The following is a 22,512-nucleotide window of genomic DNA, read 5'->3' on the forward strand; positions in this document are numbered from 1 at the left end:
TGAGTTAGATAATCATAAGGAGGGTCTTGAAGGAAGTCTAAGTGCGGGAAAGAACAGAGGATTCCAGGCTGGAGCTGGTGACAATACATATCACAAAGCAAGTCCTCACACTTGGGGAAGTCCAAAAAAATGTTTACTGGATGCTCACTTCGGCAACATACACACTAAAATTGGAACAATACAGAGAGGATGAGCATGCCCCCCCGTGCAAGGATGACATGAAAATTCATGAAGCATTTCATATTTTTCAGGGAAGGAAGGATAAAATATCAAGGAGCATGAGAAAAGTTTTGGTGCTGATAGATGTTTATTATCTTTATTGTAGTGATGATTTTGCAGGTGTACACATATGTCAAGACATCAAATCATACATTTTAAATACGTGTGATTTGTTCTATGCCAATTATGTCTTAATAAGATTCTAGCAAGGCATTTATTGTGATAAAATATAAAAGAAGAAAAAACGTTTACAAGTATTGTTGATGATAATGAGGAGAATAAATCCATAGAGGCATAAATATTTAATGGATAAATTATAAACATTCTTATGTAAGACAATATTTTAAATAAAAGAGTTAATAGCCAATGCATTATTAGCCTGAGATTGTATGAACTACATTTTGAAGCTATATATAATAAAGATAGCATTTCATGTCAAAAAGAAAGTGTTAAGTAAAACTCACATTACCTGGGAAAACTGCCTGTGGTGAAAGTAGATATTTCCCGCATTAAAGTAAGCCAGCGAGTACTTGGGGTTTAGAGAAATTGCATCTTGATAGTCTTTCATTGCATTCTGTTTATGGCCCATAAACTCATGAATCACCCCACGATTTGTTAAGAATTCTGCTGTAGTATTGATCTGCAGTATAATATTATGATTATTTAACATCTGGAAATAGTATTTATCTCTGATTTCATGTCTGCCAAAATGAACATTAGAGAATCTACTTGTGGGAAACGAGTAATTTTATAGTGCATGTAAAACCCCAGCAGAATAAATATTTTGAGAAAGGAGTTGGTATGAAGTTGGTTCAGTGTCAACACTTTGTTGATTTGGTTGCTATAAAACAAATAATCTTAGTGTTTTTTCACTCAGTTCCTTTCCAAGGAATAGACAAAGTGGAAAAGCTTATCTGTTTAGCTGTTAAGCTAGAGAAGAAATTAAATTGAATAGTTAACAGGTGTATTTTTATGTAGTAGCAATTATCTTTCAGTTCTTCCCTTTTTCTCATCTCAAACACTACAATATCTGCCCAAATCTACAGAATCAAAACCCAAAATCTAGAAGTAAAGAAGAGTTTCTATCCGTGCATTCAACATGAGATTTTTACTTGTCATTTCATTATGGAAAGATTCTGGGGATTTACACTGTTCTTTCTTTAGTTCCTTCAAACCTAGAACATCATTTTATGTTATGCATTCACTTTGTATGACAAAATAATATTGATGTCCCATGAAAGTATAAAGCGTATTTACTGAAAGCGATCAACATTTATCAGGACTTTGGGGTTTTAGTGCATTTAGGTTATAAAATTGGCAAGCCATAACTCTTTACCCTAGGGATCACTTGGGTTAAAAAAATACAAAACATTATTTTCTGCATAAGTACTTTAAAAAGCTAACAGAGAACTTCTTACTTGAACCTATTCATTGACAGTGTTAATTTATGCTAATAATAATATAACCTAAGATGGTTTTTACCTTCATGGCAGCATTAATATCCTGCATTGCAGCAAAATTATTACCCATCTGAAGACAGACCACAGCTCTTCCTTCATAGGCTAGGTAGTTCTTTGGATCAATATCTATGGCAATCGTAAAATGGTTCCAAGCTTTCTGGAATTTTCCTTGGGCCTAAAATAATTTTCCAATTACACGAAGTAGGAAATAGTCCATCACATAACAAATGTTTATGATTCTGACTCAATCAAATAAAACCTTTAGTAAGGGTATTTAGTAAGGGTATTTAGCCATGCTAAGTCTAAGTTCTTTTAAACCAGAAAGTAGGTGTACTGAATGCATACTGTGGCTGTATTCAGTTGACTAATTACCTCTGAGTATTTATGATGAAATTTTAATTAATTAAAATATATTTAACTTCAGAGTCATCTCCTGTACCAATCCCGGACAATATAAAAATCATAGCTACCATGTGAAATGCCAACAGTTTTTACCAACACACAAAGATTCACATTGAGCTGCACACACATAGGGAGGGATTGCATTTATTTGATTGGCACTGAATCTCCAGTTACAGATAATATATACATAATATACATAATAAAATAAACATGTATTGAATAACAAATGAATAATGATGTAAAACATATTCTGATAAATCATGCCAGCATCTGGCGTTTTAGGATCACTATACGTATTCCATGGAAAATACATGTAAATCTACCAAGCTTCTGTTTATACCAACTGGAAAAGAAAGAAAAAGGTCAGGAGAGGGGCATTGTTAATAGAATGATGTCAGAGTGCTTCTTAGAGAAGACCAGCTGGCAACTAAATGCCTCCACAGGAAGGCAGTGAGTTAATAAATTCAGTACAGTCTGGAGTCTGTCTTTTTTTCTCATGGGCTAAAAAAACCCATCGTGCCAGAATCTTGGAAGCTGACTCACTTTAACCAAGCTGAGCCTAGGGACTCTCATATGAAAGTACAAAGAAATACAATTGTTAAGGGAACAAGACCCTGTTTCCTGACCATCAAATCTTCTCTCTCTGGGTAAACCATTTCTAAATCCACACTGTCAACACAAGCTCATTTAATAAACAAGGAATCAGGCAAATTGAGATTCGATTATTAGAATATTAAATAGCAAACTGCCTCACAGTAAGATCTCTGTCATCTGCTCCAGACCACTTCTGTTGTGCTCATTTCTATATTTCTAGTGCTAGGCAAATAATAAGGGAATCTGTAAGTATTTGTTGAACAAACTGTTGCTCTTTCCCTGGACAGAACTCAGATGAGCCTAACTCTCCTTTTGCAGTCCTCCTTCCTGACTCAATTCTTTACACTGCTGGGCTTTTCAATTCTCTTTCAGGTTGCTATACACCCAGTGAGATATTCATAAAATGCAAATTTGATGTCACTTCTCCTATTACTGCTATTCACATTTTTAACTGGACCATAAGGCCTTTAACTCCAGCCTCAACTCATACCCTGCTCCCTTTGCCCATAACATTCCATCCACTTGGGCCCTCTTGTCTCTTTCTTCCAAGACTTTCTGATGGGCCGGTTCCACTCTACAGAACACTGTATCTTAGCCATGGCCCCTATTTTCACACCTCAACATTATTAATTTCTCAAAAAGCTTTCTCTCACCTCTCAAACAAAGCTAGGTTATTTTGTTACAAGTTATACTAAAAGTTATACTAAAACTCATCCTTTTCCTTTGTTGCACTTATCATGATTATAATCAATTATTCATATGATTAATTGTTTGATGCCTATCTCTCCACTGAGTAGTAAACTCTGCAAGAAGAAGGAAATATATCTTGTTCATTGCTATATCCCTAGGCCTAGAGCAGTTTCCGTTCTATATTTAGTGCTCGGTTAATGTCTGTTGAATGCAATGAACGACGATGATCTTAACACACTTCACTGGATTGCAGTCAGCTCTAGCTGCCTTGGAAATCCCTCTCTTTAAATGGACTTTGCAAATTTCTCTGTGATCCAGTAATGGCTAATTTTCTTCCCTTTAGCTTTCCACTAATGCAATAGGACAAAACCTGTGGGGCCTAGGTATACAAGCTAGTAAAATAAATGTTACCCAGGTTCTTACAGATGAACTTCAGGCAAATTTTAAAAGTTGTTTGTAAGTGAGGAGGAAGGTAGGGAGGGGTGCAGACATAAAAGGAAGCTCAGGTTCAAAAGATTTTCATTTAACCAGCCTACCAGTTCCCCAGGCTGATCCAGATCCAGACAGTCTCTCTATAACTAACTAAACCCCCTGTCCCCACTGCTACTCTGGAACCTAAAAGCAAGAGAAAAGACAAATGTTCATAACCAAAGGAATAACATATACTCCCATTGCCAGGAAAGAGCCAAATATATTCTTTCTCCCCAAAAGATGCCTTTAATGCTCAAAATGTTGCTATATTACCTGCAAATTATAGCCAAAACTAATTCTGGCTTTTATGTATGCTGGATTAATATGCAGTGCTTTCAGAAAGTCTTTCTGTGCTTGCTTGGTGGCTTCATCATGACCACATTCCATGTAAGAATTTCCCCGTCCAACATAAGCATCCAGAAAACATGGGTTAATATTAAGAGCCCAGGTAAAGAAATTGACAGCTTCTTCAAACTCATTAATTCTGCAAATAAATAAAAATATTGATGCCTTCTGGTGAACTGATGCATTCTGGTGGCATATGCAATGTTTTCCTGTAACTGACTTGTCCATAAAGATTTGAATTGACTCATAAAAAAAATCTCCATTTCTATTATCCATTGTAGGAGGTAGGCACATAAGTCCATAAGACCTAAGGAAGTGTGACAGATCCTTTGAAGATTTGATGGCAAGAAAGAGTCATTTTCATAGCAGCATGTGATGGGATGATATTCTGGATTTTTTTTCAAGTTATTAAAGTCCACTTGGAATTCTTAAATCTGTTTTTAACAGGTATTAATTACCAGTATAGAAAAACATACGCTATGATTGATGAAATCTACTTTTAAAAAATAGATTAAAATAAACTTATTTGTATGTATTTAATATTTCCTTATACAATGAAAACAGCCAGATTTTCATCACATGGGCATCCTTACATCAGATCTCCTATAAAGGCAGGCCATTTCAATGTGGACACCAGGAGAGAAGGGGAGAGAAGAAAGTAAAATGCATTTTATTTGTGAATGTATTTGGCTAAATGATAACTCTCTCTATCCTCCCTAATTACTCTCTTGTAAAGGCATCAAATATTTGTTCATGGGCATATAAAGTGACTTCTCCATTTCATATGCATATCTAATAATAATATTTAGTTTCAATTAACATGGAGAGAGTCTAAGATTTTTAAAAATAGAATGGAATGAGGAAACTAGCATTGTTTACTTACCAGGTACTGTGCTAAATACTTAACATATGCTATCTCCTTTAATACTTCCAACAACTCTGTAAGCTAGTTATAATTATCTACATTTTACAGATGAAAGGAAAATTATGGCACAGAAAAGTTTGCACACAGGTAATGGCAGATAACTAACATACTATTTTGCACAGAGAAAATATCTGAGATTCAGATAAGCCTTACTCCAAAATCCATGCTTTTCCACACAGCCATCTCTACCACACAATCTGCACCTATAATACACCTGTGGTTGGTGTACAAGAGCTAGTGAGCTGATATCTCAACAAGGTAGCCAGAAGAAAGGCTTGGAGTTCAGATTTGAGCCTGAACATGAAAATTAATATTAATTTTTTAAGGTTGTTATGAGGATCAAATAAGAACATGTGAAGAACACCTAGCACAGAAACCCTCACCCATTGAATATTATATCTTCCTTCCATTCTCTTCATTACTTCTCAAACAGATTTCGTATTTTAATAAGATGGATCACTACTTTGCCCATTTTTCCTTTATAAAATACATGGAACCCAGGATAGACTGTTCCAGGAGTTATCATCTTCTAGAGGTTACTCAAGAGTATCTCTTAAACCAGTGATTTCCAAACTACCCCTTCCTTCATGAAAGTTGCCCCTGGTTCCACCTACACTTTCACTAAATATTTTCTTTTAAATCAACCCACTTTTTTTTACTTAACTAAATTTATTTTTAAAAGCAAATTAATTTAAATACCATAAGTTGAAAAATTATCTCATGTCATAAATAAAACAATAAGCTAAAATGATAAGCTTGGAGCTGGATACTTTATTCTGCAGAAAACAGCTGAGTGCTGCACCATCGATTACCAACAGAAAGTTTTTAAAGACTAGCTCTGGCCGGGCGCAGTGGCTCACGCCTGTAATCCCAGCACCTTGGGAGGCCGAGGCGGGTGGATCACAAGGTCAGAAGTTCAAGACCAGCCTGGCCAACATGGTGACACCCTGTCTCTACTAAAAACATAAAAATTAGCTAAGCATGGTGGCGGGCCCCTGAAGTCCCAGCTACTCGGGAGGCTGAGACAGGAGAATTGCTTGAAACCAGAAGGCAGAGGTTGCAGTGAGCCAAGATTGTGCCACGTCACTCCAGCCTGGGCAACAAAAGCAAAACTTCATCTCAAAAAAAAAAAAAAGACTACCTCTTAGCTGAGACATTCTCCTTGATGTGTTCAGAAGGTTTGGGAAAGAATTCATTTTGAAACTGAAAGGCAATTCAGTTTCTCACAATGTGATACAGTATTTTTTTAATGCTTGTCCAGGCCATGAAAAGTAACAGGTACTTGCCATACTTGCTCCATGTTTTCCCAAATGTGGTGCAACAGGTGTTCTTCTAGAAGATCACACAACAATCCACAGTGAAGCATTAAGAAAGCTTGCTTCTGATGTTACAAGCAGGCAAAGGTTAACATCCACATATGGGAATCAGATGCCGCCTTTTGAGTTACTCAGGAAAACACAAGGTCACTTTCCTTAAGTAGTATACAATGAAATTGTGCTCTCTTTCCTGATAATTAGCACTATTTAAGAAGTAAAAGTCGGGCTGGGCATGGTGGTTCATGCTTGTCATCCCAGCACTTTGGGAGGCCGGGACAGGTATTTCACTTGAGGTCAGGAGTTCAAGACCAGCTTGGCCAACACGGTGAAACCCCATCTCTATTAAAAATACAAAAAACTAGCCAGGCATGGTGGCATGCACCTGTAGTCCCAGCTACATAGGAGGCTGAGGCATGAGAATTGCTTGAACCCGGGAGACAGAGGTTGCAGTGAGCCGAGATCACGCCACTGCACTCCAGCCTGGGCAACAGAGTGAGACTCAAGAAAGAAAAGAAAAAAAAAAGAAAAGAGAAAAGAAAGGAGGGAGGGAGGGATGGAGGGAGGGAGGGAGGGAGGGAGGAAGGAAGGAAGGAAGGAAGGAAGGAAGGAAGGAAGGAAGGAAGGAAGGAAGGAGAAAAAGAAGAAGTAAAAGTCCACTTTGCTTTTCCAAGTGCCTTCTCACTGTAGTATAGCAATAATTCTAAACATAGCATAACAAATTCCTTATCAGGAATAATAGTCATTCTGTGTAAAATGCATTTTAGTTTTGACAGGTTTAGATAGGTTTTGTTGTGTTTAGTATTTCTATCTGTGGGTAGTGAAGCATTTACTTATGATGCATACCTATAGTAACCATTTCAATGGACATTTCCAGGGAAATCCCTTTCTCTCATATTCTCCCCAAATTCATTGAAATGCCCCTAGTAATATTGACATCCAAATTGCATCATACACCCTGGCCCCTCTTACCCAGTGAAATTAAAAATCCTTTGTGAGTACATATTCTAATATATGATTTATGAAATACAATCTTCCCTTCTGTATAGCCTAACCAAATAGAAAAATAAGGCAGTGAACTGAAGCTCACCACCGTGTCACACAAGTTGTGAATTACCAAATGGCAGTGATTGAAGCTATTTTTCTGTACCCATCAAGTTATCAGCACTAATGTTTAGTGAACAACTAGTCTGTTCAGACAAAGTAAATAATCATTAAATCTTAAAGCTGAAAAGAGATCTTGAAAGACAGCTAGCAAGCTCCTCAAAGCCGATAGTGACTAAAATCAAGTCCAGGGAGGTGAAAGTGCTGAAAATCAGAGGCTCCCCAGCCTCCTGCATCAATAGACCAGGAAAAAAAAAAAATGAGGAGATGCCACTGTGGAAACAGAAATTTCATTTCTCTGAATATGTGTCTGTCACAGTGTCCTACAGGTTGAAGCCCTTGTTAAGTAACTGCATGGCATTTAGCCAGAGGGAGAATGTGGCAGAATATCTATGATCTTGTCAGGATACACGTTCAATGAGATATAAATTGTTAAGCATCAGTTACCACAAGTGTAAAAGTATATTAAATGAGGTTTTCTAAAATACAACGTGTTCGCATAAATCTAGAGCCATGTGATCACTTACTGGAGGTGCATGATTCTATTTACTGTGTTCTGTGAACAAGGGATTGTGTGCTGAGCTTGTCCACTAGGCAGGCCACAGACACAAAGGTCCACTGCATTTTCCAAATTAATCACATACGTGACCAGATGTGCCCTACTGAGTTGTACAAATAAATCACAAATCCTTCCCCAAACTAAAGAATCTGGTTTGAAGAGTTAAAGACTCAAAAATATTTTATGCCCCAATATATAAGAATAGTAAAATAAATGTGCTAAAGTAAAAAGTAGATAGGATATATAACTTTGAGTAATCTCCCTCTACGATATTTTTTGAAGTATGAAAGTGGCGTTCTCAGTTCTAAAAATTAATTCTACCATAACACTCGTGGTGACTAAATTGGGCAACAAGTAGGATATTCAAGCCTAAGGAATGTTGTCTCCTAGCAACCACAAGAGTGAGAACCAGAGATATACAAAGGATACTTCAAAAGTCTGCAACCCCACGAGATCAAAGATCAAAGCCTTAAAATTTAAAAATTTATTCTTTAAAGAATTTTTCCAAATGAGAAAATGTTTACTTTCCCTACTGTAAGACACACCAGGAATAAATCCCCATAGTTACAGTCCATGCATCTGTGGTATAAGGATGTTATAGCTCACCTTGAAAAGCAAAAAATATTTATATATATACAACCAATCACTAAACACTCCTTATTGTTAAATTCAGCACAACTCAGAACTCAAAACACGTGGAACTGGGACTCTGAGTTTTCAGAGGTGTACAGTTGATTTAAATTCTACTTTTATTAAAGAACAATAGAGATTCTAGTTGGGTGATGAAAGTTGGTTATTTGGAATTGCAAAGCAGTGTCAGCTCAAGGAGGCTCTCCACTATAAACCCAGTGATTACATTTCATAAAAAAGATTGTGAACCGACATATAGAGAAATTTACTGGTTCTAATGGTTCCTAAACATAGGAGTGAGGTAGAGAGTAGTTTTGGAGTCTGTTTTTAATTTTAACAGAATGCAACGAGCTCGGACATTTTTGGTCTTCACTCACCCACCAAAACAAACACATCAGTCATCGTTATTCCATCTCTTCTTAAGAATGACAATTACTTAAAGAGATAGATTGCACAAAGGTTGCTGGATTAAAATAGACAATAGTATGACCGGGTTTCGCTGTCTGTACAAAATGAAAGGTCTGAGACCAGGTTAGGCCTTTTAACACAAAGACACCTTCAGAAGTTCCAGTTATGGTATTACTCTGCCCATAAAATTAAAAAAAAAAAAAACCTTCATAGGAAAATGTAGCTTACTATATATGTCCTCAAAGAGAAAAGGATGTCAATTTCCTAAACAATTCAAACTATGTTTTACTCTTTAAATTGGGTATTTATACAGCCTAGTCTACATAATTTGGAACTATTCTAATTTAATCCTCCAAATTAACTGGTATTATTTGTTTCTTAGGGGAAAAAAAGTGATAAACTATTATTTGACCAAATACATTTTATCACATATTAAAATCCTCACAGGCTGAATCTCTATAATTTTAAAAGCAAAATTACCAAAAGTTAATTTTATGATGCCAAATATATATGTAGAAACATAAGCATTATGGCTAGCAAAGTCTATACACTATAATATTATTTCAGAGTATATTTTAAGCTGATTATCTTCTATATTTTAACCTTATTTAAGTGTTTTCATCTCTTCTTCAGTAACTTATTTTTATAATAAACCCAGAAGAAGTAACTTTGCTTTAAGTATTGTGTTTTTTGTAGATATTTGCTGGTGTTTTTTACTTAGATTTAGTCATGTTTTTAAATGCAAACTTTTCTTAAAAATGCATAAGTTTTTAAAATCACCCTTTCTTCCAGGAAAGAGACTTTATAAAAGTTAGTCCTACTTTATGAACAAAATAAATTATTTTATGCTTAGATATTTTGAGTTATGCATAATTTTATTCTATATATTGCCATGATCCTTTCCCAGCATCTATGCTTGGATTAGATGAACTCTGCCCAAAGCCATGATGGAAGCATTTGCCTGCTAATTTCTGTAGAACAGTCTATTAGAAGGCAGAAGGGTGCTGAGGAACACCAAATGTGGTCCCCGTGTCTACATAGGGAACTCTTTGTATCCCTCCCCATTTTTGTACTCTGTCACATTCACAATTTCTCCCAGTTTCTTCCATTCTCTCCTGGCTTGTTTATGGGGTGATAATTAGATAAGTCTGATGGTCCCGCTTGCTTCCACTTTGACATCAATTGCACTCCATACCTGTGATGGCACATGGCAGTGGCGTGACAAAGGCTCTCGTTAGTCTGGCTTATCAGAGCAGCTTGTTTAAAATCCTGAAATAATGTTATAAGCTTTTGTTAATTTTGCAACATTATTTTATGTGCTATCTTAAACTTCCTTCTAACTGTGATTCCACAATGACACAAGGATTAAGATACACATCTTCCTAAATACATGTGACACAAGCATTAAAATACACATCTTTCTAAAACTTTGTATTTTCCTTGTAGCATCACATCAAATAAGAACAGATGAAACAAAGGAAACCTATTATTGTAGACTCACTCAGAGTCTTGTACCACCCGTCTCTACTCAAGAATGGAGATTTTTTTCCTATGGTTTTGCCCTGCAATGGGTAATGAAGTATCTATCTCATTTACTTTCTTTCTATTGTTTATTCCCAGTGAACTCCTCTGGAGACTTCTCTATCTAGACAGAAAAGGAAATGCACCTGGAGAGAACCTTTGATGTTACATGACTATAGGACAAACAGGCATCCAGGTTGGGGAAAGGGCATAACCAGGCCTTCTGTATGGATGAGCTGCTGCCGCCTTTGGAATCCACACTTCTGGCGAGAAATCGTCTCTTGTCAAGGATCCATAAGCCCCCTGCGAGGGAGAAATGGAAACTCTAATCCCCAGATCTGAAGTTAGGGAAGTCAGCTGGGAAGGATCCCAGTGGCCACTAGAAAGAGGCTGTTTAAAAGCATTCGAAGGGCTAAGTCCACAAGAGATCATGCCATGGTAGCCCAGAGCTCTTTTCTCTATCAGGCCCCAGGGACAGTGTCTGAAGCTCACGGCTCTTCAAAGTCCTACAGAAATATTTGAGGCCTGAAGTAAAATAAGAAAATTTAAATTTTCTTATTTTTAATAAGAAATTTAAATTAAGAAACTATTTAAATATATAACTGTAAAACAAAATATTATATCATGTCAACTGCATGATATTCACATATGTATTAATATATGAGATGTAGATTGATTAGTGATTGCTATACTATAGGAAGGGCTTCTGAAAGAGTATTGAATCTATGAAGGAATGAAAATAGCACTGCTTTTTCCCCAGAAGACTGCTTCAGCAGGAATCTTCCTTGACAGTGTTTGTGATCTCACTTGATCAAGCAGAGCAGTAGGGAATATTACACTCTTCTCTGGAGTGGCAAAAGGAAACCCCTCCAGGCTTCCTTCCTGGAAGCCAGACCTTGGAACTCTGCAGCCCCAAAGGACACTACCCAGCCAGAAAGGAGCTAATCAAAGCCCACACTCTCCCTCTCCCTCCCCGCCCCCTCCCTTCCACAAACCCTCCCTGGCTATGTCAGAGGGAAGAGGTTGACTGTCTTTGAAGAGTAGGATAAATTTTCTGCTGTTATTGGAGGTGGAAAAGGGAGTAGTAAGGTTAATCTGAGCACTCAGAGATCCTGCTGGAGGAGGCAGTATTAGTCACAGACCAACCTGTAGATGTGGACACCCCACATTGATTCAAGAAGCATATCTGATACCAAATGGAAGTACTTGGGAGAAAATTTTTTAAATTATTGTCTAACCAAATATAATATAATAAAAATGCTTCCAGACATCTCTCTAGGAGGATTTTTTTTTTTTTTTTTTGCTAAAAATAAGGCAAACTTCCAAGTGTAAGTGAGCTTTATTACAAACATTCCCATTAATTTTGGAAGTTTCAAGGATGACCATGTAACTTAAAAGGCTAAAACAAATTTAGTTTTGTAATCAGATGAAACTTACAAAAGTGAACTTGACGCTATATACATAATCATTATTATACTACATGGTAATTAGGCAGTAATTATCAACAATAGACATAAAAGATGACTAGTAGCATTACTTAGAATAAAGTTAGCCACTGTTATTTAATATTATAATTTTTCTCTTCTGCATTAATTATCTCTCTAATATAAGGATGATAAACAACAAACCACACAGCCACTAATATGTACCACATAGAATAGAATTTAGCAGTCTCACACTACCACTTCACATGCCTCCCCTTCTCTCATCAGCTCTATATACCAGGGGTTGGGGACCCCTGGTATACGAGACATAGATCTACGTCTCAATCTCAATCTACATCTCAATCTTACATCTCAATCACAGCAGGAGGTGAACCACAGGTAAGCATTACTGCCTGAGCTCTGCCTCCTGTCAGATCAGCAGCAGCACTAGATTCTCATAGGAGTGCAAACCCTATTGTGAACTGCGCCCATCTAGGTTGTGTGCACCTCATGAGAATCTAATGCCCCATGATCTGAGGTGGAACGGTTTCATCCCGAAACCATCACCCCGCCACACTGCCACCTGAATACCCTGAAAAAATTATCTTCCATGAAACTGGTCCCTGGTGCCAAAAAGATTGGAGGCCACTGCTACATACTTATGACAACTTGTTTGTTTTAGTCGCTCTTTCATTTCCCTTAAGCTTTGATCCTTGGCTACCCATTTATATTTAAGTTTGAGGGATTTAGATCGAGAATGGCAGTTTGGGGTGCCTAAACATCTCTTCTCTACTATCTGTAACCTTGCAGCATTATATCTTTTTTTTTTTTTTTTTGAGACAGAGTCTCGCTCTGTCGCCCAGGCTGGAGTGCAGTGGCCGGATCTCAGCTCACTGCAAGCTCCGCCTCCCGGGTTCTCGCCATTCTCCTGCCTCAGCCTCCCGAGTAGCTGGGACTACAGGCGCCCGCCACCTCGCCCGGCTAGTTTTTTGTATTTTTTAGTAGAGACGGGGTTTAACCGCGTTTGCCAGGATGGTCTCGATCTCCTGACCTCGTGATCTGCCCGTCTCGGCCTCCCAAAGTGCTGGGATTACAGGCTTGAGCCACCACGCCCGGCCATATCTTTTTTTTTTAACCCTTTACTATTATCTTGGTAGGTTTTCAAGAGGGAAAAGAAGAAAACAAATGTTCTTAACCCATTAACTTCTGGTTAACTTAGCCATAACTTCACAAACAATCCCAGTCGAAATGCTTCCTGAACAAAGTGTTCCTATGAAGGGCATACAGCTCTCAACTAACTAATGTTTTCAGCACTCAGGCTACTCAGCTTCTCTGTTAATCAATCTTTCCCACTAAAAGTGTTTTTAAAGATTCTACTTTCTCTTGGTTTTTCATGCAGATCTCTAATTACTCAGTCTTATATATTTCATTGCTTCTTCCCCTGCTCACATCGTTTTTTAGTTGTTTTAATTAATTTTTTAACTTCACATAGAGAAAAATTGAATTTTTTGCTTTCAATTTGTGTTTCTGTGATATATCTTTTCCAGCTTTTTGTTGTTACCTATCTATATCACTATATTTAAAATGTGTTTCTGGTTGCCAAAATATAGTTGGCACTTTTACAAAATTCCAATCAGACATTTTCATGATTTTCATTGTTGTATTTTGACTACTTCCATTTAATATAACTACTGGTGTGGCTGGATTTAGTTCTACTATTTTATTATTTCTTTTCTGCTGGTTTTCTCCATTTCTGTTCCTCTGCTTCCCCTTCCTAGACTTATATGGGATTCTTTTAATATTTTTTTAATATTCCATTTTAGTTTAGCTTCTACCTTTTTGACTGAAGAGGTCACATTTCAGCAGAAACCTAAATGAAACAATGGCATGAATCACACACAGATCAGGAGGAAGAGTGATGTATGCACAGGGACTCGCTCGTGTAAAGGTCCTGGGGCAGCAAGGGAGCCCAGCATTTCCAAGGAATGGCAAAAGGCCAGGGTGGCATGACTAGTGGAGAGAAGAGAATGTTTGACGATGAGATCAGAGGTGAGCAGCAGTCATATCAAATAGTGTCTTGCTTGGTCACAGTCCAGAGTTCAGCTTTTATTCTAAGTGTGATGGGAAGCCATCAGAGGGTTTTGAGCAAAGGAATAACTTGATCTGCTTTATATTTTTAAGAGATTTCTGTAGCATCTGTTTAGAGAATAGCATGTACAGGGGCAAGAGTGGAACCTTAAGCCGGTTGGGAAGCTACTACAGTAGTCCAGAAGAGAAATGATTCAATGCTGAAACCTGAGTTCTGCTCTTGCCCCAGTACTTACTGGTTGAAAGGAAGATAGCAGTGGCAATCATGAGAGATGATTTAATTCAAAATATGCTTTAGTGGTAGAGCTGACTGCACTTGCTAATGGGTCAGATGTGGGGTGTGAGGAAAGAGAGGGGACAAGAATGACTCTCCCTAGACCATCAGCTCCTCAAAAACTGGAACTCTGTCTCATTTATCTCCATATATTAATGCCAGTGCCTTGCCTGAAAGAAGATAGAATTTGGAATTGAGGTCTGAGTTCAGATCTTACCCCAGTACTTACTGTGGAAAGGCCTTATTTAACCTCTTTTGAATACCAGTTTCCTCCTCTGTAAGTTACAATGATAAATTGTGCAGCATTGTTGAGGACCCAGTGTGTAGCAAGTGTGCAACAGTTGTTTAGTGGTTGCTTAGTACTAAATAAATCTTTATACAGAGGATAACATGGGCCCTGCATTTAATTCTCTAACAGCTGCAGTCCCTTGTTCCCCATCTCCATTATCTCACTCTCTCCACCTCAACACTGTTGCCCATTGTTTTCTTGCCTACTACAAACAGGGAGGTTCTTTATTTCCATCTACCTGAGGTTATACCTAGTGACACAGCTCAAAAATATTTTTAATATATCAAAAAGCTTAAAGGTATTCAGATATTGAGATCACATTTATTCATAGCGTAAACTTCCTCAAAGGTAAATGATTATGTTGGACAGAATCTCAAAAAAATGACTCCAGAAATAGAAAAATAATCATCTTGGGAGGTGAAAAGAACTGGATGTACTCCACTCCATAATGTTATGCTGCAGTTCCTCAGAGACAAAGAAGCGAAACTGTTATTATTTAACTATATACATTTCAACTTGCTATTTAATTTTTACCTCCTGTTTCTTATTCTAAGAGTTACAAACAGACAATAAAAATAAAAAGTTAAAAATGAGGATGAATTTTGTTTAATTATTCTTTAATGAAATACATTTAAACTACCTGTTTCTTTTTAATACCTTGCCTATGCTTTTTTCTACTGTGATTCTGAACGCCTGCCACCACTAACTTAAAAACCTGTTACCAGTAGCCCATTCTGAGCAACTATTTCCTGCCCTGTTTGAAACAGATTTATTTTGCTATATTTGCAAAGGGAAAAGAGGAAAATTTTGAGAAAGTTACCACTAAACAGCAGAGTACACGTTACAGGAATCATTTTATTTACTAAGTAACTTGAGTTTTGTCTGTACTCCCTTAAGAGAAGTGATGCTCTTGATCAAATTAGAAATGTCTAAAAATATATTGGCTGTTTATCTGTAATCCAAACAAAGCAAAAATATACATTTTTTTCACAGAGTCTATTAGTCATTTCAAGTATTTTAATAGAATTCTTGCTAAAGTTAAGCTATCACTCATTAATATTGCCAGTTGATAATAATAAAATCTTGTTCACTAGTTCTCAGAAGTCAATGTGCAAAATCAAGTGGGTTCTTTACATAACAGGAAGGCTCACCTCTAATGCAAAGCCATACCGGTCTAGTTCTACATAGATGAGTCCACGATTAAGGAACGTATTTAGTTTTACAGTTTCTGTAGCATCAAGAAGCAGCACAATTCCATAATCTGTTAATGCCTAAAAATAAAATAATCATTTGTAGCATAGATTCAGCTTTTTAGAGCCTGAATGCATTGGCTATGGACAAATATATTTATGTCCAAACTAGGACCCAATGGTTAGTTCTTCAATTTGTTTTATAATTTATGGCCAAAATAACCATATGTTAGATTTAAAGGGTACCCTTAGGCAAAAAGTATCATGGACACTGATACTTTTCAATAAGCAGTGCACACTGTGCTTGCATTTCATGTTTTACCTGCAAGTCACCCCATACATTTTCATTGGTGTATGGGCTGGAAGAGAAGGATTTAGCACTCTGCCCTGACTCGGTAGTTTCATCAAATGACCATTAAATATATAATTTCTTTTTAGTGTTTTATTGTTTTCCTTGCTGAAATCTAAGCTCTATGAAGCCAGAGCTTGTCCATTTTGTTCACTGTTTTAAGCCCAGTAACAAGAATCAAGCCTGCACATACCATGCATTCAATAAATTTGTATCCAATGAAAAAATCATGACTCAATGAAAATAGATCTTAATAAAACTAACAAATAAGCACTTGTATGAAAGTTATCTCAAAATATTTTGATAAATATATTCATTTTTCTAAAAGACACATAGTGTAATCTGAGAATCAACTCAGACCCTTCTCCATTACTTTTACCTTATTTTGTTTCTTTTACGTTCACTGACTAAACAAGATTTTACTGGTTTCTACTCTGTACTAGGTACTAGAAGCATTCTAAACTTGGGTTGGAGCTGAATCTCTTAAACCATTTTCCTACTGAACATTCTGTCCAAAAGAGCCATATGGTCTGATCAGAAAAGGGCTAAATCTTATTATGCCTATAGCATCTGCCAACTGAAAATGACAAAGAACATTTTATATTTGCTCATTTGCCCTCCTCTGGTGTTTCCTAATGTTGGGTGCTCAAGTGTCTTTAAAAAATGTGTAATTAAAGATCCTATAGGTATGTTGTGGCATAATCATAAATAAAAATTGCCAGGACTATAAAAATAAATAGTAGTATTTGTCAAAAAAGAAAAAACCAAACCTAGGATATTAGCCACAAATTGTCTAACATTTTTCTTTTACTAAATTACATTATGTGAAACCAGTATGATGCCTTGGAGATCCACTGAGCAGCTGAATCTGCAACACAAGAGGAAATAAAAACTGGGAAATAAGATTTCGTAAAGATCAATGAGGGTAAGAGGTAGGGATGGGAGCACACAGGTTTTGATTAAGAGGAAGGGTCAGGGCCTTGGCCTCTCCTGGATTTGTGCCATGCCTCTGTTAACATTACTAACTCCTCGATTTGGAGAAAATTACTTAACACTAAGCCTTAGCTTCCTCATCTGCAAAATTGGCGTGTTAAAAATTCATCATATTGTTACAAGGATCTACTTAAAAATGTTTTGATTGTATCTCAGTGAAGCATTTAGCTCAGTTCCTGTCACACAATAAGCCCTAAATAAGTAGTAAGTGTTCAGTATTTTTATTAATATCAAGTGTTAGAACCAGAATTCAACGTTCCTTAGTTTTTATGAAACTATATCTTGGGAGAATGCCTACGTGCATTTTCTGCAGAAAGTTACTTGGTTTTTCTCAGGCTAGGGATGGCAGGAATGCTGAGAAACAGGTGGAGGAGGACACACTGCTTAATGACATCCAGTCCACATGCTGGAGGTCAGACGGTTTTACAAAGCCACCTAAACACTGTTAACCCAGAAGCAAACAAATTTGTGGACAACAATACAGGTCACTAACTCCCTCTGTGTGACTTGGATGGTTTTTCGAACCTCTCCCTACTCTCATTTCCTCATCTGTAAAGTTAGCAGATTGGATAAAATGCTTCAGAGTACTGGCAGCTCTGAAATCACCATTATTTTATTATCGTAATTTAGTTTTACTTGATTTAGGTAGTTTTGCATTTTCTTTATTAACAGGGCACTGGCTCTTTCACATATCTGAGATAACAAAACAATGGGTATTCCCTCCCCACCCCAGCCCATTGTTTTCCTATTCAGGGTTACCTTTCCTGCAGGAATGGGGTTGGGGAGGGAATCCTCAAAGGCCCCTGTTGTGCAGGTCACTCTAATAAATGATCTTTCCGTCAGCTCCTAGCATCTTAACAATCCCCTTGTTAAAAATTAGCTATTCATTTATCAACATCTCTGGAGGAAACCTGATAATCTGGTTACCAAGAATTTTACATCCTCTTAGGTAGAGACAAAGTTTCTCGACTTCCCTTCTAAAGCTTGTACATTTCTAAATTTCTAAATGTTTTAAACAGATTTCACTGTCCACGTTTCACAGATTGGGGAGTGTGTGAACACAGAACAGCAGGAATGTGACCTAGCCTTTTAAAAGAATGTGTCATTTACTACAGACATGGGCAGGAATAAGGAGAGGGAGACAAGTAACAGAGGAAGAGGATGGGACACTATTCTGAGAGACCACAAGACTAGCTGCTCCCCAGTGAGGGATCCTCATTGAAAAGGGACCAAACCGACAGAGAGAAGAGAGTAGGTAAGATTACAAACATAAACAACAGTTTGCTCAGGTAGACGCTGGATCAAGACAAATGGAAAAAAGGTTTGCTGCAGCCCACAGGCCTTCAAAATATGGGCCAAACCTGGTCACTGGTCCCTGGAGCTGAAAACCATCACTCCATACTCCGTGCTACATGTGTGGTCTGAGGACCAAACAAAAGAATGCCTACATAAACTGCTGTAGGTAACATTAAAATTTTGAAACCACAATATTGCTAGTGATTGCTACTGCTTCAAAAATTCTGCACTTTGGGAGGCCAAGGCAGGCGGATCATGAGGTCAGGAGATTGAGACCATCCTGGCTAACATGGAGAAACTCCGTCTCTACTAAAAATACAAAAAATTAGCCGGACATGGTAGCAGGTGCCTGTAGTCCCAGCTACTTGGGAGGCTGAGGCAGGAGAATGGCGTGAATCCAGGAGGTGGAGGTTGCAGTGAGCCGAGATCACAGCACTGCACTCCAGCCTGGGCAACAGAGTGAGACTCCGTCTCAAAAAAAAAAAAAAAAATTCTGCATATGGTAGAAACATTTGTTCAAATGATAATTATGTGATGGATTTAATTTATAAATGCCTTTAAATGCTTCCATAAGCATTATCAACTTAATTTTTCATTTGACTTCTTTCAGAAATTATATAAGAAAATTTGGTGAGCACCAACAAAGAAATTAAATATTCTTTGAAATGGTTCTTTGGTTTCTCAAGTTTTATATGTGTGTATTTCCTAGGAATTCCTTTTGAAAATTCTAGCAGAAGTAATAAGAAAATACTTTATAAATGCCTTAAACGAATTTACAAATGCTTTAATGTGTTGTTTATTACATGTTTATTGACTGAAATCAACAAGTTATTAAATGCATGTTATTTATTAAACACTTTAAACACATTGTTTACTAAAATGGTCATCTTACCATTTGAAGTTCCCTTATCTTGGTGTAACATAATGCTCTGTTATAGAATGCTATATAACTATTTTTGTCCATGCTGATAGCTGTAGTTAAATCTGTAATTGCTAGCTTATAAGTCTAAAAAGAAAAAAGTAATTACGTGAGAAAGGAAAATCATAATGGACTGAAATTTAATCATAAAATAAATTCTTGTTTCTCTCAGAGTTTTTGAAACACACATTTAACCATTCCTTATATCATCTGTGAAATTAACACATCGAAGCTAATCTTTCATAGAGTTAATTAAGAAAATCTCCTGGTAGAAATTATCATTATAGTTTCTCTTACCTACAAACAAAATTAAATATATCAACAACTTTAATTTAGGTAAATATCTTATTACCATTGTTGGTATATGGCAAGGAGAAAATTATACTTCTAGGTAAAATAAAATAAAGCCAACCATATTAATGCAGCAAACATTCACCAGTGCTCGCTTGCTTCTGTCATTGTGACTGTCATATCACATAATCATCATGTTTTCTACCCTCGTTCTCTTTTGCTTCCTCTTTGATTCTTCTCTGATACCTTATATCATCCATTTCTATAGATAGTAATTTTCATGGAATTAACACATAATGCAAGGTCTTACCTTTGCTTTAAGGTATTATTTGTAAAAATTTCATATAAAATAGCTACAAAGAAAGATCAGAAAAGAAAAGTAGAGAGAAATAAAGTATTCAGTGTAGTATCACATATCAATGGTACTGCTCACAACTTTTAACCCAGTAACTTCTGTTTAAGAACCAATCATAAACCCAAGCAGCAGTTTTGTTCTCAGATGTATATAACTATATGATTTTAAACAGTAAAATAGTAAAAATTTTAAAAACAATCAAAAAGTTCAACAATAAAGTAATTAAAAGTAAATTGTGGTGGAATATTATGCAGTCAGCAAAATACTATCTTCAAAGATTAAGTGTAAAAAGCAGGGCACTACACAAGTTATATAAGTAGCATAGTCCAAATTTTGGAAAATATATATCACATTTTATGAGGAAACTAAAAGACTACATACAAATATGACAAATGCACTCAGGAATTATCATTGATGGTGAGATAATAATCCTTTATTCCCTTCCGTATTTTTCCAAATTTTCTGCAATGAATATATGCTACATTCTTAATAAAAATAAATAATAAATGTTATTTAAAATGTAATGTAAAAAATAAATACCATTATTTTGTGAAAAAAATATGAATTGGGAAAGTGTAAAGTTTTCTATGTAGTTCTGCCCTTCATATCACAGTGATTCCCAACCACAAAGAAAAAAAGCAAGTGAGTCCCCTGCCTAGCATAAGAGAGTCTTCCCACCCTAAAATTTCCGTCAGCCAGGCAGGAAATGGCCCTACCTTGTTGTAGTATTTCAGAACTCCTCTGTAGAGATAGGCACGTACGCTCTCAGGGTAAATTTTTATAGCCTTGTTACAATTCAAGATTGCTTTGGAATACCTGCCTTTTAAACCATAGAATGCTACTCGGCTTAAATATGCCTATTCAGAGAGAGAGAGAGAAAGAAAGCAGGAATGGGTGCTTTAGTAAAAGCACCAATTCTACCAAAATATATGATACTTGGAACAAATCTATGCCTCCCAAAGAGGGTATTAAAATACAGTCTTTTAAAAAAATTTCTTTTATTAGAAAAAAAATTCAAATGACACAGAATAATTGAAAGAATGATAAATACCTATCATCTGGAGTTAATAGTTATTAACATTTTGCCATATTTATCTATTTTTTCCTGCACTATTTGAAAACAGGTTGTAGATATGATAATGCTTTATCCCAAGTCCCCTAGTATGCATCTCCTATGAAAAAAAGACATTCTCCTACATAACCACACTGCCATTATATATCCAAGATGATTTATAGAAATTTCCTAAAATCATCTAATATTTAGATCAGATTCAAATTTCATAGATTCCTAAAATCAAGATGCAATCAAGCTTCACCTATTGAATTTTGTGTTGTCTGTATAGTCTATTGAAAGATAGGAATCTATGTAACATCAAAACAAAAAGTAAGTAAAATTAATGAGTATATAAACTTTAAAGTATTAACAGCCACATTGATATATTAACAATATTTACATACATCACATTCACATATACATTTATATATAACATCATAATATCACTGATGGAAAGAATACTTTTAGTTTAAGGAGAAATACAGCTATTTGGATTATCAAAATACAGTTAAGTGAAAAGTAGGTATAAGAAACTGATTGGTGCTAAATAATAACAATGGTATATAAGAGATTTAATAGTTTACCAAAATTAACACTTTACAACTCACTAAAAACATCTATTTAAATACCTGGTAATGTTTTGGATTGAGGGTAATGGCATGATTAAAATCCAGAATCGAGCTATCCTTGTGGAGTTTCACTTTACAAAGGCCTCGTTGATAAAAGCTTTCTGCAAAATCTGGATTTGCTTTCACAGCTTTTGTAAAAGAATCAAAAGCCTACAGGAGCATATTGTCAAAATGCAAACCATTTAGTGACATAATATATTGTTTTAAAATGTTAATGAATTACAGTATATAACTATTGTTGAAAAGTTTCACTCTATTTTTGGATTATTTTAATACATTTCTCCTAATGGACCTCATGGAACAAACAAAACTAATAGAAACAAGTAGAGATGATTATTATAATTAAAGGTCTTATTCCCAGACTAAGGTCTACATAATCCATATTGTTAGATTACAATATTTTGGGTGGTATAATTTTAATTGTTATTCAGATTTTGTTTCTTCAAAGAAATCACAACTAGCACATTTATTTTCCATTAGGATCCAGCAAATGCATCATTATAGAACTTCAGAACAACAGAACTCTAAAAATTTTCCCCATATTTTAAAGCAAAGCTGAGTTTGCTCTGGTTGTTCAAAAGGACTAAAAACATGTAAAATATTTGTGATTTGTCTCATATTTACTGGAATTTCTTAATAGAACAACTAATCAAGTGCACCTCTTTTTTTGTGTCTACCAATACCAATTTAAAACACTGTCCACTCCATGAACATAAGAAT

General features: G+C 36.1%; 1 protein-coding gene and 1 non-coding gene across 2 annotated transcripts in view; one reads left to right on the forward strand and one right to left on the reverse strand.

The window, feature by feature from the left end:
* The window catches only part of LOC117069790 (tetratricopeptide repeat protein 6-like), a 63,764-nt gene that overhangs the window by 14,561 nt on the left and 26,691 nt on the right, over window positions 1-22,512 (reverse strand). Inside the window, exons 9-16 of the mRNA XM_033188221.1 lie at window positions 21,793-21,942; window positions 20,826-20,966; window positions 19,437-19,550; window positions 15,868-15,987; window positions 10,316-10,389; window positions 4,110-4,320; window positions 1,702-1,854; window positions 689-859 (exon numbers count right to left, since the gene is read on the reverse strand). Of these exons, the coding sequence (XP_033044112.1) occupies window positions 689-859; window positions 1,702-1,854; window positions 4,110-4,320; window positions 10,316-10,389; window positions 15,868-15,987; window positions 19,437-19,550; window positions 20,826-20,966; window positions 21,793-21,942 (1,134 nt within the window). The remainder of the gene's footprint in view (window positions 1-688; window positions 860-1,701; window positions 1,855-4,109; window positions 4,321-10,315; window positions 10,390-15,867; window positions 15,988-19,436; window positions 19,551-20,825; window positions 20,967-21,792; window positions 21,943-22,512) is intronic.
* Window positions 141-248, forward strand: LOC117071654. Its single transcript, XR_004432420.1, has one exon. It is a non-coding gene; the product is annotated as a U6 spliceosomal RNA (small nuclear RNA).

Source organism: Trachypithecus francoisi, unplaced genomic scaffold, assembly GCF_009764315.1.
Source record: "Trachypithecus francoisi isolate TF-2019V2 unplaced genomic scaffold, Tfra_2.0 Lachesis_group3, whole genome shotgun sequence".
Classification (NCBI taxonomy): Eukaryota; Metazoa; Chordata; class Mammalia; order Primates; family Cercopithecidae; genus Trachypithecus; species Trachypithecus francoisi.